This window comes from Myripristis murdjan, chromosome 7 (genome assembly GCF_902150065.1).
Source record: "Myripristis murdjan chromosome 7, fMyrMur1.1, whole genome shotgun sequence".
NCBI classification, from domain to species: Eukaryota; Metazoa; Chordata; class Actinopteri; order Holocentriformes; family Holocentridae; genus Myripristis; species Myripristis murdjan.
Genome location: NC_043986.1, coordinates 7,381,829 through 7,397,546, shown reverse-complemented (window position 1 = coordinate 7,397,546; position 15,718 = coordinate 7,381,829). Strand labels below are relative to the sequence as shown.

Genomic DNA, 15,718 nt, shown 5'->3' with positions numbered 1-15,718 from the left:
TTTTATTTTTAAAAAAAATACTGTTATCATGTTGAGTTTTGTTCAATAAAAATCAAATTATACTCTAACTGTTGGTGACTTGAAAATTATACTGACTGTCATTTTCATTGACTATTTAGGAAAATTGGACAAAAATATCATTTGCATAATAAGTTGGAATGCAGTGTAGACTCCACTGACAAATACGTTGGAGGTGAATTTAATATACCATATTTAATACCAGCGAGTTTAGGTGGCCACAAATTCTGCCATTAAATTATGTTCTTATTCCATATTTTTCGTCAGTCGATTGTAAAATGTCCTCGTCTAAATCGTTATCACCTGGTTTTGATTATTGTCGCTTTAATTCATCCAGGCTGATATTGAGACATTAGCTGGTTCAAATTATTTTGTGAATCCTCATCCAGGCTGACTTGGCTCCTCAGACCCGGAGCAGAGCGGATTGATTTGTCACTCTTCACTGTAATTATGTTGGATCGCTTGTTTTGAAATACAAGCGACACGAGCGGAGCGTGGAAGCCTCGCTGTGCGTGCACACGCCCGCCGCTGCAGAGCCACGGCTGGGAGGAAAAAAAAAAAAAAATCACCTTTTTCATTTTAACGGTGGACGAGCGTGAGTTAATAATTCAGAATCAGAATCAGGAATACTTTATTGATCCCTGAGGGGAAATCGGGTCAGTTGCAGTTGTTCAAATTCTCAAGAGAAGAATATATTATAAGCGAGTATAAGCATAGGCTATGTAAGTATAAGCGTAAGTGAAACAATAAGAAAATAGAAAAATATATGCATTAGAAATGTGTAAAAAAAAAAAAAAAAAAAGTATAAGACAGAGAGTATGAAGTATGTAGAGCAGCTTATCTATAAAATAAATAAATACATAAATAAATAAAAATTGCTAGTGAAATGAATCACTGCCAAAAAGCATGAACAGCAATTTTTATTTTTATTAATTTATTTTTTGTTTATTTATTTTTTTATTATGGGTCTGAAAGTGACTCACACCACCTGCTTGAATTATGATAAAAAAAAAAAAAAAAAAAGTGACAGTGTGCGGAAACTAGTGGAGGTCAGGGGTCAGGGGTCAGAGGTCAGCGTGCGACGGTGCAGTTCCTCACCCTGCAGCCAGGTGGAGTCGTACTGCTCGGTGCGGATGACGTGCCGGCTGCCGAGACTCCGGAAGAAGGCGGAGTCTCGGCTCATGAAGTCGGAGGTGATGCCGGCGTACAGCTCTCCATCTAAACACACACACACACACACACCGTTAAAACATCCTTCGACATGGAATATTTTTGTATTAAGTGATCCAAATGTTTTCCTCCGTTAACGCACTCAGTGTCAGCAAATCCCTTGCAGCCTCAAAACAAACGTACTGCTCTCGCTGACAGTGATACCCCGGTGGAAAACATCGAGTCTGTCCAATAAATCAGCACAGAAACAGGCAGAAACAGCTGCTCTGACAGTGTGTCGCACATTACCGCAACCACAAACTGATCGATTTATGGATCGCCTGATTGAGTGCTCAGGTGAGACCGCGGTGCGTGGTTTGACTCGGCGCCAGGTGATCTGCCTCCAGGCCAAAACCCTCGCAGGAACACCGCGGTTCACCCCTGAGATCATTCACGCGCCGTCACTCCTAATTCATTCCAGTCCTGAACGTATGAGTGTAATCTCACCGATGACAGCGGAGGCCGTCTTCTGGAGGGGGTCGTAGGGACATTTCCCCTTCCCGCACTCCGTCTGGCTGTAGGAGAGAGTCTGGTGCTCCGACTGGCGAAGGAAACAGAGGCGGAGGTCATTGAAGACGGACGAGAGAGCAAAATGAAAGGAGCACAGAAAGGAGATGTAAAAGAGCGGGTCGGGATTGAAAGTGTCAATCAGAAAGACAGACGGCGACTCGTTCTTTCATTAATTCATAAAATTCCTTCATTTATTCGCTAAGTCGGCCACTCCAGCAGACAGACAGGCAGCCATTCAGGCCACACACACACACACACACACACACACAGAGAGAGAGAGAGAGAGAGAGAGAGAGAGAGAGGGTGAGGGGCTAATTTGGGGGGTAATCGGGGCTAAGTGGAGGGATTTCAAATGTGTGAAGTCCTGTGTTAAACCAGTCAGCACCGCCGGCTCCTCTAAGCACCACGTCTGAACGTCAGCTCTGATCTCACAGTGATCGCTGCCTTTCATGGGATTACACACACACACACACACTCACACAGAGAGAGAAAGAGAGAGAGAGAAAGGCATGCATAAGTCCAGTCGGAGTCCAGCACGCAAATGCAGGAATGAAGGTTGAAGCATGCACACACAGTCATGCATGTTTCACACACACACACACACACACACCCTGTGTCTGATCATGGCGGCACTGAATTCTCTCATGAGTTTTGCCTTGCTCTCTCTCTCTTGCACACACTCACACACACACACACACATAAGAGACAGGTTGAGAAGAAGCAAGAGAACTAGGACAAAGGAGACTTTATACCCACTAACCCATATGTGACAGAATGATAACCGTGTCTAAATTAGACATTAGAATAGGGAGGGGGGGAAAAAAAAAACGACACCCCACGGTCCATTTGGCTTCTAAAAGCGCACGTTTGACATGAATATACCCTCTAAAATACCCAGCAGCCCCCAGGAGGAAAGTGCCATTAACAGAAACATACAGTGTATAATGTGGACAGATGGCATAGCACAAGCTGCGCTGGATATATGGGAATAGGGGCAGACACCACACACACACACACACACACACGGTATTTCAGCTGCTGATAGGTGTGCATGGGGGCAGGTACAAGGACTCAGGACACACACACACACACTTCAGTGGGTGTATGGCGTAAAGCAGCCATGTGAACGTCTGTGCTGGTTTGATGAATATGGACGGGGACGGTGAATCCTCTAAATTCAGTTATATCTGAATAGACCGTATGAAAATTTAATGACCCGCATTAGGAAACTGCGTCACGGCAGCAGAAATAGGTAGCGTTCTCATTTCACTTCGACAATTACTAATTTCTTTTCCTCCGGCTGAGCTGCTTGGCAAACAAACTTTCCATAAGCGCAGGCCGAGCACGACCGCATCGCTTCACGCCGCTCTCTGTCAAAAGACAAAGCTCACGCGGACGCTTCACCAGACACACGCCGGGGTCAGCTGTTCATTTTTTCAGGTTAATTTATGGCCCGATATTCAGAGTGAACGTCCGGACTGTATATTCAGGCGAACATCACCTCGTGTTGGCCAATTTGAATCTCACTAACCAATTAGACATGATACACAGCTGGAAACAAAAGGTAGATTAGGAGTCTAAAGTACCCTCAGGTTTCGTGGTTTCATGCTAACTCTTCTTATCTATACAATCATGTATATACTTCAGTTCCATCTGTATATTGTCATATTCATTACCATCTGTATATTTCACATCTCATATCTCTTTTTCTTAGGTTAGCCCTTATTGTATATTTTAGGTTTTAGTCTTTATAGTCTTTATTGTATATATTTAGTTAGTCTTTATAGTTTTTATTGTATATATTTAGCCTTTATTCTTTTTTATTTAACTTTATTATATGTTTCTACTGTTGCTGCTGGAACACCAGAATTTCCCTGGTTGGGATCAATAAAGTATATCTATCTATCTATCTATCTATTGGACCTCAAGGTAATAATATGAACTTTTTTTCAAAGCAAAAAATTTACATCTATGTTTCCAAGCAGTAAAAGGTACATATATCTGCCATTTCCTTCCATTGGCATTAATTACGGTCCTGTGTAAAGTGTCTTTTCAGTGAACCAGCATGAAGAGCAGAAGCCAGGCTCTGTTGGACCAAAGTCAGGGGTGTTGGGTCATGGAGGGCCAAGAGGCTGCAGCCCTGCCTTCCAAATCGCATACTTCTACTTTTTTACTTTTAGTATGTACTGCAGCTGCCCTTACAAAGTATGTGGTGTAGTATGCATCCTATTGGGACACACTACATACATCGTCCCTGACCTCCGACCCTCTCGCTCACTTCCGCCGCCGTCCGTAGCAGCAAATTTGAATGTTGTTGTCAAAATGGCGGTGCTGTTTCATACTGCGCTGTCCTCTGTCATATTTCTGATCTTCTGTCTTCCTGTTGCTGCTGCTGTCACTGAGCAAGTTTTGTGCGAAATGTGTGTTTTGTTGTCGTCCGTATGTGGCCGTGGCCTGTACACGCAACTCAGTCAGTGGCTGGTACTCTTGGCATACTGCGTCTGACATACTATGTATTGGGACATACTCATTCCTTTTTTTTTTTTTTTGCATACTAAATAGTATGGTAGTATGGGTATTGGAACGCAGCGCAGGTTTTCATTCCAACCAAGACCTCCACCAGGTGACTTCACTGATCAGAAAGGAGGAACTGATCAGTGAAGTCACCTGGTGGAGGTCTGCAGCCTCTTGGCCCCCCATGGCACATGATTGGACACCCCTAAGTCCCTAAGTGGAAAAAAAAACCTTATGAATGTCATTAATAACGCCTGTGTTTTCCCAGCTATTTGATGCCAAAATGGTTTGGTTCCTCCCTAAATGAAACTTTGTCAGCAAACATGTTCTCCTCTCAGTGCACAAGGCCGCTCTGCTTTCAGTGTTTTTAGTCTGAAGCGATTTAAAACAACGTCGATAGCAGCGTCTGTAACTTTATCATGCACTTTCTGACTGGACCGAGACGTCACAGTTGGGATTGGGCAACACCAGACCACCACTGATTCACTTGAAACTATTTTTTTCTTTTAAAATGAACCAGGCTAGTTAATTTATTTACACAGCCTTTTGTCTCTAACAGGTCTCAAAGGACTTTACCAAACCATCGAGCCAACTCAGAGTTAACTAGTCAGGAATGAGTCAGAAAACAAAGTGATGAGGCAGAGAGAGAGAGAGAGAGAGCGGGAAACAAACAAGATTTACAGCACATGGTGACACACACAAAAGCAGGGGACATGGCAGTGCCTGTCCGTCCTGCACAGGCCTGCCCCGCTGGCAACACCGAAAACCCCAACAACACACACATAAAAACCTCCCGGGAAAACTGTATGAGGAAAACAAAACAATAAAAAAAAAAAAAAAAGCCTTGGGTGAGACAGAGTGTTCATAGTCAGCTAACGGTCCCAGAAACAGGACAGCAGGCATGTGGATGGCCAGTGTGTGTGTGTGTGTGTGTGTGTGGTGTTACCTGCTGGAAGACACTGGTGGCTATGAAAGCACAGCGGGGGTTGAACGCTCCGGTGCCACACACATACAGATGAGTTTGGTTGAAAGGCTGAAGAACCCGCAGGAAGTTTGCGCACTCCAGCTACAGAGACACACACACACACACACACACACACACACACAATCCTTTACTTCAGCCAAAGCAGCAACACTATAATGAAACATGACCCTATTAAAAAGTTTGTACACTGCAAAAACGCAAAATCTTACCAAGATTATTTGTCTTATTTCAAGTCAAAAATGTCTTATTCCTAGTCAAAATATCTCATTACACTTAAAATAAGACATGATCACCTCAGAAGTAAATTGTTTTTAGACAATTTTCACTTGTTTCAAGTGAAAATTAACTTAAAACAAGTGAAAGCAAATTTTCACTCGAAACAAGAGACAGTTGTCTAAAAACAAGTTACTTCTGAGGTGATCATGTCTTTTTTTAAGTGTAATGAGATATTTTGACTAGGAATAAGACATTTTTGACTTGAAATAAGACAAATGATCTTGGTAAGATTTTGTGTTTTTGCAGTGTATATATGTGAACCTGTAGTGTACTGTATGTATTTTCTTTAAAACTTGAAATCTGAGCATCCATTCTGTGTTTGATCCTCTTCTTTACATCCCAAAGATGCAACGATCCTTTAAAAACAATCCTTTGGCTTTCCAATGCACAAGAATATATGCAGTAGGTGTGCAAATATACTTTAATTTATCACTGTCGTGTCATATCTCCAAAATAGTGGGTAAGAAAAGCCTTGTCTTTTCCTTGACCTCTGCACATTTCTAAGTTTCACAAATGCAAAAGGTTTCATAAACACAAGTGCTCCTTCAAACAAACTGAAAGCATGAAAATCACCAAAACTGGACTTGCAGGATCTGCAGGAGCCCCACCGTTCTGCAGCAGCTGTGCAGAATAGCTGCTGCTGTATCAGCCTGCGTCCCTGCTGCATTATTCATGCGTACAGCGGTAGTCATGAATGTAGAAACACTCCATAATGCATCGGCTGCCATATACACCGTGCTCGCTGTTGTTTTGCATCTCCGACCCTGCAGCTATGACGCTTCGGTGTTGCAGGAATTTCTAATCAATTCCTCCCTGGAGGTGGTGGTGGTGGGGGGGGGCATTGAAAAACGAAAGCAAAGCGGCGACAGGCTGACCCTCGCCGACCGATCTATTTGTGTGCACGTCCAGATCTGGATGTGACAGCAAAATGCCCCAGTAAAACAATTACACGCATCCACTGTAACATAATTACTGTGGTACATGTTGTTATGTTTATGCAGTTATGCGAGTGTGTGTGTGTTTGTGTGTCCCTGTGTGTGTGTGTGTGTTCACTCACCTCTGGATCCTTCCCAGCCATGAGACATTCTTGGACACGGTCTGTGCTGGCCGGCCAGTAGAGCTGCAGACACACACACGCACACACACACACACACACACACACACACACACACAGACACACACACAGAAAAAGATATAAAGACAGATATTTAAAACATTCCTCTCTTGCTCACTCTACATTTCCAATAAGAGTCCTTGGCAGGCGCTTTCAGGGGAAAACAAGGCAAGGGCTGACAGAAAAACATGACTAATCTATGACGAGGGAGGGAGAAGAAGAAGAAGAAGAAGAAGAAGAAGAAGAAGAAGAAGAAGAAGAAGAAGAAGAAGAAGAAGAGATTTTAACACCTCTCCTCAGCAGCAGCGGGACGATTACCCCCGAGAGATACAGAGTGAAAACCAACTGGCGGCGAACCAAAACCCCGATGACAGGCCGGGCTGTCATCCGGGTGACGGCGGCTCCGTGACTAATTAATCCACCAGCCAGCCGTGTCCACTGAGTCACTCGCTGCATTTAAATCTGCACAATAACACCACACGACGGCTGCCAAAACCCCGCACAGCACAATAGGTTCAGATTGAGACATTGACAATGATTTCAGAATAATAATGCCACCGTGTGACGCGAGGCGGCGGGGAGCGTTCAAGGGGGGGAAATGCAGAAACAACTCCAAACAGGCAGCCGGAAGAAACACATCAGGAGAAGGTCAGCTTATGCACGATATTATCTCAGTCACGTTCTAATCACTTTTGTTCGTGTGCAAAAAGGCAGCGAAAATGGCTATCATTCCACCGGGTTCACACGCTTTTTTTTTTCCAGCAGTGGTTTTCAGTGACTTTTCCGTGACTTCTCCGTAAATTTTTATCTTAATTTCCATCATCTGCCACTGAAAAGTTGTTTTAACACAGAGCACGCTGTGTTGTGAAAGCCGGCCTGTGTTTCAGATGCTGTTCATAAATCCCAAATGAGTAACAGACTTACACCTACATCTTTTTTTTTTTTTTTTTCATTTTTAAATTCCACACCGAGATGAAACAACACGATCTGCAACTGATTTGACCACAAAAAAAAAAAAAAAATGTGGAAAGTATTTACTTTGCAGAGATAAAATAAGCTGTTTTCAACTTTTCCTCACCAGACCGAGACAAAGCGATGCGTGAGCGTGCACAGCAAAAATCCTAAACTGCAATGCACTGTTGCAACCTCTGTTTTTTTTTTTATTTTTCAAATTGATCAATCTTTTCCAGAGTTGACCATGTTTTATTCAGATTCCCCAAAACCTCCATAACTTTTCCAGGGCCTGGAAAGTGCACCTTCAGGTTTTCCAGGTTCCTCATGACTGTACGAACCCTGACTCGAGTGAAGCCGAGAGAGGGAATGATAGAGAGAGAGAGAGAGAGAGAGAGAGAGAGAGAGAGAGGGCGATGCGGGCTGAGAGCCGGCGTCTGATGGCGGCTACATGACTAATCTCACCAGCATGTCCAGTAATCGTTGCCTGAGTCAGTCATTCCTGCAGAGATAGGATCAATAAGAGACTATTCCTCTTTATCTCTGAATGCCACAGAAGAAGCTGAATTTCCTGATGCAAATCCGTGACCTTGCTGCCATCTGAGAGCTGCAAAACTCTCCAAACAGCTGATTAATACCTGAAGAATTAAACAAATGAAACCTCCAGGTGGAAAGTAGCATATTTTCAAAAAGGTGTGCATTTTCAGACAATATTCACTGAATTAATAAAACAGCAAATGCAGAAACAGAGATGGAAACCGGTCTGGATGTCCAGTAATTGCACCCTGACTCAGTCGCTGCCTCGGATGCCAAAAGGGGAGATGATCAGATTAGATTAGGCGGCACATTTTCCCTTATCTGCAAACGCCACACACTGACACACAGGAACACCGACCACCACTGGAGGATTCTCACACCCGCTTTATGGAAATGTACCAAAGCAGCAGCACCGGGTGTCAGTTTATGTGAGGCCAGCGGAGACACACTGTGTAGTGAACATAAAAGGGCCAGATTTTGAAATAGAGTGGATGTTTGGGAGCAACGGGAAACTAATTAAACAAGAAAAGAAAGTGCATATTGTCTATCTTGCTGTGCTGGGTGTCTTCACTTTGGTGGTGAGCAGATTTCGTCTGTTTGGGCGAACTCAAAGCCAGTGATAAAAGATTCAACCGAGGAATGTAATTGCTTTTTATAGGCCTGACACAATGTTAACCAAAACCCCATTGTCGAAATATTCCCGATCCAGCTCGCTTGTCTATCCGGTGGAGATCTGTGGGGTTTCCATGTAATCATCCCTGTCAGCGTCTGTGATTTACGCCGGCGTTTAAAACGTTTTCTCGGCACATTTCTCCCTTAAAAAACAAAAAAAAAAACTGACGGGATCCGCTGAATTCTGCTGCCGCTTGTCCGACCGCAAGCATCATTGTGATTACGAAAAACTAACACTGCTGTCTTGCGAGCGGCTTTGCCCATTAAATTTATGGCCAGCGTCATTCCAGCTCGCTGCTGAGCCGTAAAAATGTTTTTCCTCTTTGTTCAAGCACGACAACAAAAGCACTAAGACGAGGAGAATCATCACAGCTCCACGTGATCATCGGTGGCGAGCCGTTAGCAATTTGCTTTTTTAAAACCACACCGTTATCCGATTATTGACAAAAAATAGTGAAAATCCTCCACATCCACATCATTAATTATTTTGAAGAGATTGGGAAAACCTCATTGATTTCTCTCACAGACGATCGCATTTTCTATTTTTAATTCTTGAACGCGCTAACAAATGACGACGTGACGTCCGAGGCCCGTGAACGGGATTTTGTCGTGTTTTTATTCGCTGTAACTTTTTAATGGTTTCATTTCAAGTGACTTCCTGACTGATTAGAGGTTTGTCATTAATGAAAAAATCTTCATGAAAAGCTAGAAGTAGAAATGCATGATTGATATATTTCGGCGTGTCATCAAAGTGAAATATTGGTATCGGCCCGAAACATTTTATTTATTTATTTATTTATTTATTATGCCCAATTGCTCGATGCTCCAGTGAGTGTGTACATTTTGAAAAGCATTTTATTTATTTATTTATTTATTTATTATGCCCAATTGCTCGATGCTCCAGTGAGTGTGTACATTTTGAAAAGCATTTTATTTATTTATTTATTTATTTATTATGTCCAATTGCTTGATGCTCCAGTGAGTGTGTACATTTTGAAAAGCATTTTATTTATTTATTTATTTATTTATTTATTTTATTATGTCTGCATCTGCCATTGGGCCTTCACAATAAGAGTAGCCATAATAAAATGTTAATTCCACTGCAGGAGAGACTTGCTGCTCTGTGCAATAAAGTGCATCTATCAGAATTGGCATCTGCAATCGGCCAAAAGAGCTGGAAAGTATCGGCATATGGCAAAAAAATCCAATATTGTGCATCTTTAGCTGCAAGAAAATGCAGAATGGTTGGACGTGGCTGGAATAAAAAAAAAAAAAAAAAGACAAACACACACAAACAGATGTGGATTTCTGGCTGCAGAGTCACAGAAGAAATGACTTGAGGGTTTGATCAAAGACAAAGCGAAGCAGCTCTGAGCCGAGGCGGTTACACGTCTCTGTGTCAAAAACCACTTTTACTGGCCAAGTTTATTTTACTCCTCACTTTTTTTTTTCTTTTCTTTTTTTTTTCACTTGTTTGTTTTACTTGATTCTTCTTCTCTGCGCTGCACGGTCGCCCTCCCTCCCTCCTCCGGCTTCAGCTATTTCCTCTTTCTTTTTTCATTCGCTTAATTTACATCATGTGTTCTGACTTTTGATTTAGTGTAAACCCAAATGAAATGTCTTTTATGTACCAATGTGCCGGGCAAATAAAGTGTGACCGACTGAGCTTGGCACATACAAGGACATAACAGTTCAGCTGGCTCACCCCACTTATATAGGTCACATTGAACTTAACACAATTTAAAACGATATACGAGCGAGTCTGTGGAGGAAAATCCAGAATATAAATTTAGGAAACACGTCTCCTCTCTATATAAGAAGTGCACCGTCTGTGACTGACAACAGGAAGTGACAGACGGATGTCAGTCGATGGAAAACACTAACAGACGCATATAGACGAGAGAATCCTGGGAATGTCACACACGTGTTTTTTTGGGGGGGAAAGAAAGATGTACATTTTTTGAGCTGAAACGGGACAAACATGCTATAAATAAGAATAAATAAGTATACAGTCTGTGTGTGTGTGTGTGTGTGTGTGTGTCTGCTGGCTGGCTGCCTGGCTGAGTGGGTGGCTCGCTTACCGTCTCTTTTGTTTTGTCTGGTTCCTGTCCGTCCGTCTGTCTGTCTGCCTGCCTACCTGTCTGTCTCTCTGTTGGTCTGTGTGGTTGTGTAGGAGGCTGACTGTCTGTCTGTCTGTGTGTGTGTGTGTGTGTGTGTGTGTGTCCGTCAGAGCGACAGTTTGGTTTGATCATGGGATCGTGGGAGTTATTAGAGGCAGCTCAAGCAGCCTGTCTGTGTGTCTGTCTGTCTGTCCGTCTGTCTGCCATGTTCAGGCCAAAGTGCACGACTTTTTCCCCACACTGAAACAGCAAATGAGATCATATATGACACAGAAACAGACTGGGTTTGTCTGTGACGGTGTGTGTTCACGCCTAAAGAAGACGGAAAGGAAGAAAGAGAAAGAAAGAAAGGAAGAAAGAGAGAAAGAATGAAGACACGGGGCCGCATGGGAGCGTCCATAAAGAGACCGAAGGCAGTGAAAGATTCAGAGGAGAGGATGTTAGTCAGCTGGGCTCGACTTCCTTCTTCCTCACATCATCATCAATTAGTCGTGCAAAAGCCCTGACGCATCAATTATCTATCTGCTGCCATCTTTTGTCATATGAGGAACAGTCTATTTTTGTGAGTGTGTGTGTGTGTGTGTGTTAGGGTTTATGTAACAGTTCAATAAACTCGGTTTATTTTATTGTATTTGGAAAAGTAACTTTTTTCATTCATAAATTTGGAATAACTGCAATAAATCCTCTTTCCAAGACAAAAGTGTGTGAATGGGTGTTTTCTATGTGTGTTAGCTCGTGTGTGTGTGTGTGTGTGTGTGTACCTTGCGTGGGTTCTGCGTTATGTCGTCCAGGCTGGTGGACAGCAGGTTGTCCTTCATGGCCACGTACAGCCGCCGGCCATCCTCATCCGGCAGCATGGAGTGCAGGTCTCCAGCCACTAGGGGCAGCGTGAGCAGACGGCCGTTCTGGATCAGGTCTAACAGGAGAAGAAGGGAAAAAAGAAACGAGGGGGTTTCTTAATTTTCCTGATGGATAGAATGAATGAGAAAATCTAAAAATATAATCCAGAGCCTGATGAGTAAAAACAAATGGAGCCAAAAGGAAAGATGAATTAAGGACGAACACGTGTGTGCAAAATTTCCCTGGATAAATTAAAATAAATCAAAAATGATGCATCCCAAAACATTTTCCAATTTAGCAATCCATTACGCAACACCTTGGTTAGAAAAGGAGCACTGCTTTACTTTCCATTAGCGATGTGTTTATGGCGAATAAAAGAAACCAGATGCATGAAACCAGCAACACGCAGCTCTCCCTGCTTTTACTCACAGGAGCCCATGTGTGGGTTGTTTTGTTTTTTTTTTTCTGTTTTTTTGCTTTTTGATAATTCAACAACTGCAAAAGCATGTCGTGTGAGCATTTTTAAAAACCAAAAATGAAACCATAAAGTATCTGGTTACCTTTTGTTTGTTTTTCTGTGATTTTGGGGGTATTTTTGGGGGAAAATGGTTGATTATTATGAAAAAAAAGGCCATTACAACCTCTTACAATCCCATAAACTAAGTTGTTAAGTTAGCTAATGACTTTATATATTTACTTACTTACTTATTTATTTTAATTCATGATATCTTTATGAAATAATACCAGAAAACAATTTAATATACACGGCAAGTTTTTAATGGTATGTATTGTTTTAATGTATCTGACAATCACATCTAATAAAGCCCCTTTGGCTATAAGAGCCGCAGTAAACCACTTTTTTTTTTTAAATATTAACAAAAGGAACAGGTGATCTGTGTTCTTCTGTGAGGCCGACTGTGATTTACATATTGTAAAGGGACAAACATGAGATGAATGACGGATTAGACACCGACACAAACTTTCCCACACCGCTCCATCACACACTGCCCCGGTTCTTTCTTATCACACTGGACACTCGCGTCAAACAAAGACAAACAAGTGTATCAGCTGTAGATGCAAATACAAACACACACACACACACACAAACACACACGCTGTACTTTGCTACATCTCCAGACAGATTGTGTGATAATAACCGGTTATGAAACTGCAGATAACCCGGCGTGCAGATGAAATGTTTTCAAATGATTACACTGTTTCACTCTGTAAACCATGAGAGTTATGGTGCGGGAGATCAGACGATAAGTCACAAAGACAAGAGGAGTCGCACGTTCATCGGCTCGGGGTTCTTCAGCGGACTTGTCGTTAAACATATGAGCGCGGCTCAAACTTTGGATGAACCAGGAAGCCTTCGGCACGGTCCGCACCGGTCCTTCGTTTAGCCCCCGGCTGAGGTCCCGACCCCAGAAATGTCCAACTGATTAACCGTACACACAAATTCACATAAGATCATTTAATCAAAACTAACTATAACTGACAGTTTCTCTCATTATTATCATGATTTATCTCATTTCTCTATGTAAAAGCATTTTTCTCTGTCCAGCTCTTGCTTTTCTCGCGTCCTCAATCTCATTTTTGACCAGCAGAAAATAATTGTGAACAAACTGATGGCTTTTTAAATCCTCAGAGTTTAGCGTTTTGCTGTTGTCGTGCAGAATGACCAGACAGGAAACACAGACAAGAGCTTAGGGGGACTCACTTTGAGAACTCGGACCCGGTACTTTTGGATGGAAAAGGGGCGTTAGATTCGATCGCAAACAGAGTCTAGAGTGACGAATATCAGAGATCTAATGTGTCATCCTGATGAGCCAATGTGCCTGACCAAATCTGATCTCTGTCATGTCCAGATTGAGTCCAGATTGATTTTTGAGATGTGATTTTTGCAGATCGGATCTAAACCACATTCGGAGGTGGTTTGAGATGCGATTCCAATCAGATTTCTACAGACGCGTCTCAGTCCGGACACTTCTGCATCACCTGCAGCACGTCGAGCCACATCACCCACCGCCGTATCTAATTGCTGACGCCGACCTCGTTACCGCAGCAACCGGCGCAGACAGGTCGGTGATGTCTGGACACACGAATCCCATCTGATCACTTGTGGATACTCGCGAGGACGGTCTGTCTGCAAGATCTGATCTGAGAGAGAGAGAAATCTGATTTGCCCGCAGTCTGAACGAGGCCTACGTGCCGGAGCCGCAGTCGAGGTAGAGTCAAATCCAGCCGAGCTCTGATCCGCGATCCTGATCCAGGTCGCTAATGGGACTCAAAGTCATAACCATGAGCTTGTACATGGTTTCCAAAATGTAAAAAAAAAAAATCTGTCAGTGATCTGTCAGTCAATCCACTCTGCTCTGTTTATTTCACCATCCAGCAAATCAATCCACATGTGCTGACTAATAAATGGACTGTTACATCCACAACACAGGCTCCTACAGGCGAAGTTCATTAAACTGCTGCATTTGGGACCAATTAACCCACACGTCAGTGAAATCACCCAAGTTTTATGTTTTTATTTGCTGTAGGAGGGGATAAAGCAGAGTCGACGTTCGATAGCAGCCGAGTGAAACCAGGCGCGAAGCCAGGGGCAAGTCTGAGACTCAAAACTGAGACCAAGCGGCACGTTCTGACCGCGGTGAGACAACGCAAAGCAAGCTCATACCCGGGTGGTTGTTTTCTGATTTTTAGCCACAACTGCCCAAACACCCCGGCTGTGTCTGGAAACACGCGGTAACTCAGTGAAAAAACTGCAGCCGAGTGAAGCAGATGTGTTTGCTTTCAACTTAAACTGCGGGATCGGACCAAGAAAGCAGCGGATGGTCTTGATTTTTTCTTTTTTTTTTTTTTTCAGCACGCCGCCAAATCTGTTATTCATCGATATAATACAGTCGTACACAAAGAAAGAAAAGATGGCGAGGCTTTTAGATTAGCAAAACGTGTTGAGGAGTGGAGACGGAGGGAGGAAAAAATATAAAGAGGCCGATAGAGAAGTGGGACGTTAAGATGTGGGAGATTGATCCGACTGGCTGAGAAAGAAATGAGACGAGACCGTCGAGAAAGAGACCGTGAAGCGATGACAAACGGGATAAAAACGTGGGGAATGGATGGAAGAGATGGGAAAGCAGGAGGAGGAGGAGGAGGAGGAGGAGGGGGAGGAAGATGGCAATAATGGGGGTGAGAGAGAGCATGAAAGCGCCAGATAAATGGGACAGGCGGTGGAGACGGAGAGGAAGAGGATGGGGTGAGATTTAAAGGTGCGTTCACAGTAAACACATGAAGAGCGGTTTACCTCAACTCTGGAGCACTTACTCCTTTAGTTCATTTCACCATTAAAAAAAAAAGAAAGAAAAAAAAAAACATTTGAACATAGGAAGAACCAACAAAAAAAACCGGAGCAGTTTCCTTCTTCAGTGAAGTTTTGCGACGTGGTAAATTTAAAGGAACAGTTTGCCCAAAACAAAAAAGATATTTTCCCACTTTCCCACCCTGACTGCAGTTTATCAGTGCACATGCTGTCGTTTCTGGTGTGATTTGGTTTGATTATGTTTCCACTCTGTTTGCCTCTACAACAACACACTGAGGTTGGACTGGTGTTGTGCTGTGGAGATCAAACTCAGCGGGGATGAAGAGTTTTGTGAGGAACTATTTCCTGACAAATAACATCGACAAACTGTGTCAAAGTATATATAAAGATATATGTATGAACTGTTCTTTTAATGCTTTTTAAGCCAAATTTTAATGAAATTTAAGACATTTTTTTGGACAAAGTGCATTTTTTTTTCTCAAATCAGCACTACAGGTAGGTATAAAGGTGAGTGCTACTCATTTAGTCCAGGTCAGAGGTCAGTTTTGAGTTTTTTTTTTTTTTTTTACAGGACTCAGGGAGTTTCTTGGCTTTCTCTCTGCAGGTATATACATATGCAGGTATATCTGCAGGTATATACATATTAC

General features: G+C 42.8%; 1 protein-coding gene across 1 annotated transcript in view; it reads right to left on the bottom strand.

The window, feature by feature from the left end:
• Positions 1–15,718, bottom strand: part of sema3h (sema domain, immunoglobulin domain (Ig), short basic domain, secreted, (semaphorin) 3H) — an 83,738-nt gene that overhangs the window by 41,069 nt on the left and 26,951 nt on the right. Inside the window, exons 2-6 of the mRNA XM_030056204.1 lie at positions 11,668–11,822; positions 6,570–6,632; positions 5,198–5,317; positions 1,675–1,768; positions 1,117–1,236 (exon numbers count right to left, since the gene is read on the bottom strand). Coding sequence (XP_029912064.1) covers positions 1,117–1,236; positions 1,675–1,768; positions 5,198–5,317; positions 6,570–6,632; positions 11,668–11,822 — 552 coding nt within the window. The remainder of the gene's footprint in view (positions 1–1,116; positions 1,237–1,674; positions 1,769–5,197; positions 5,318–6,569; positions 6,633–11,667; positions 11,823–15,718) is intronic.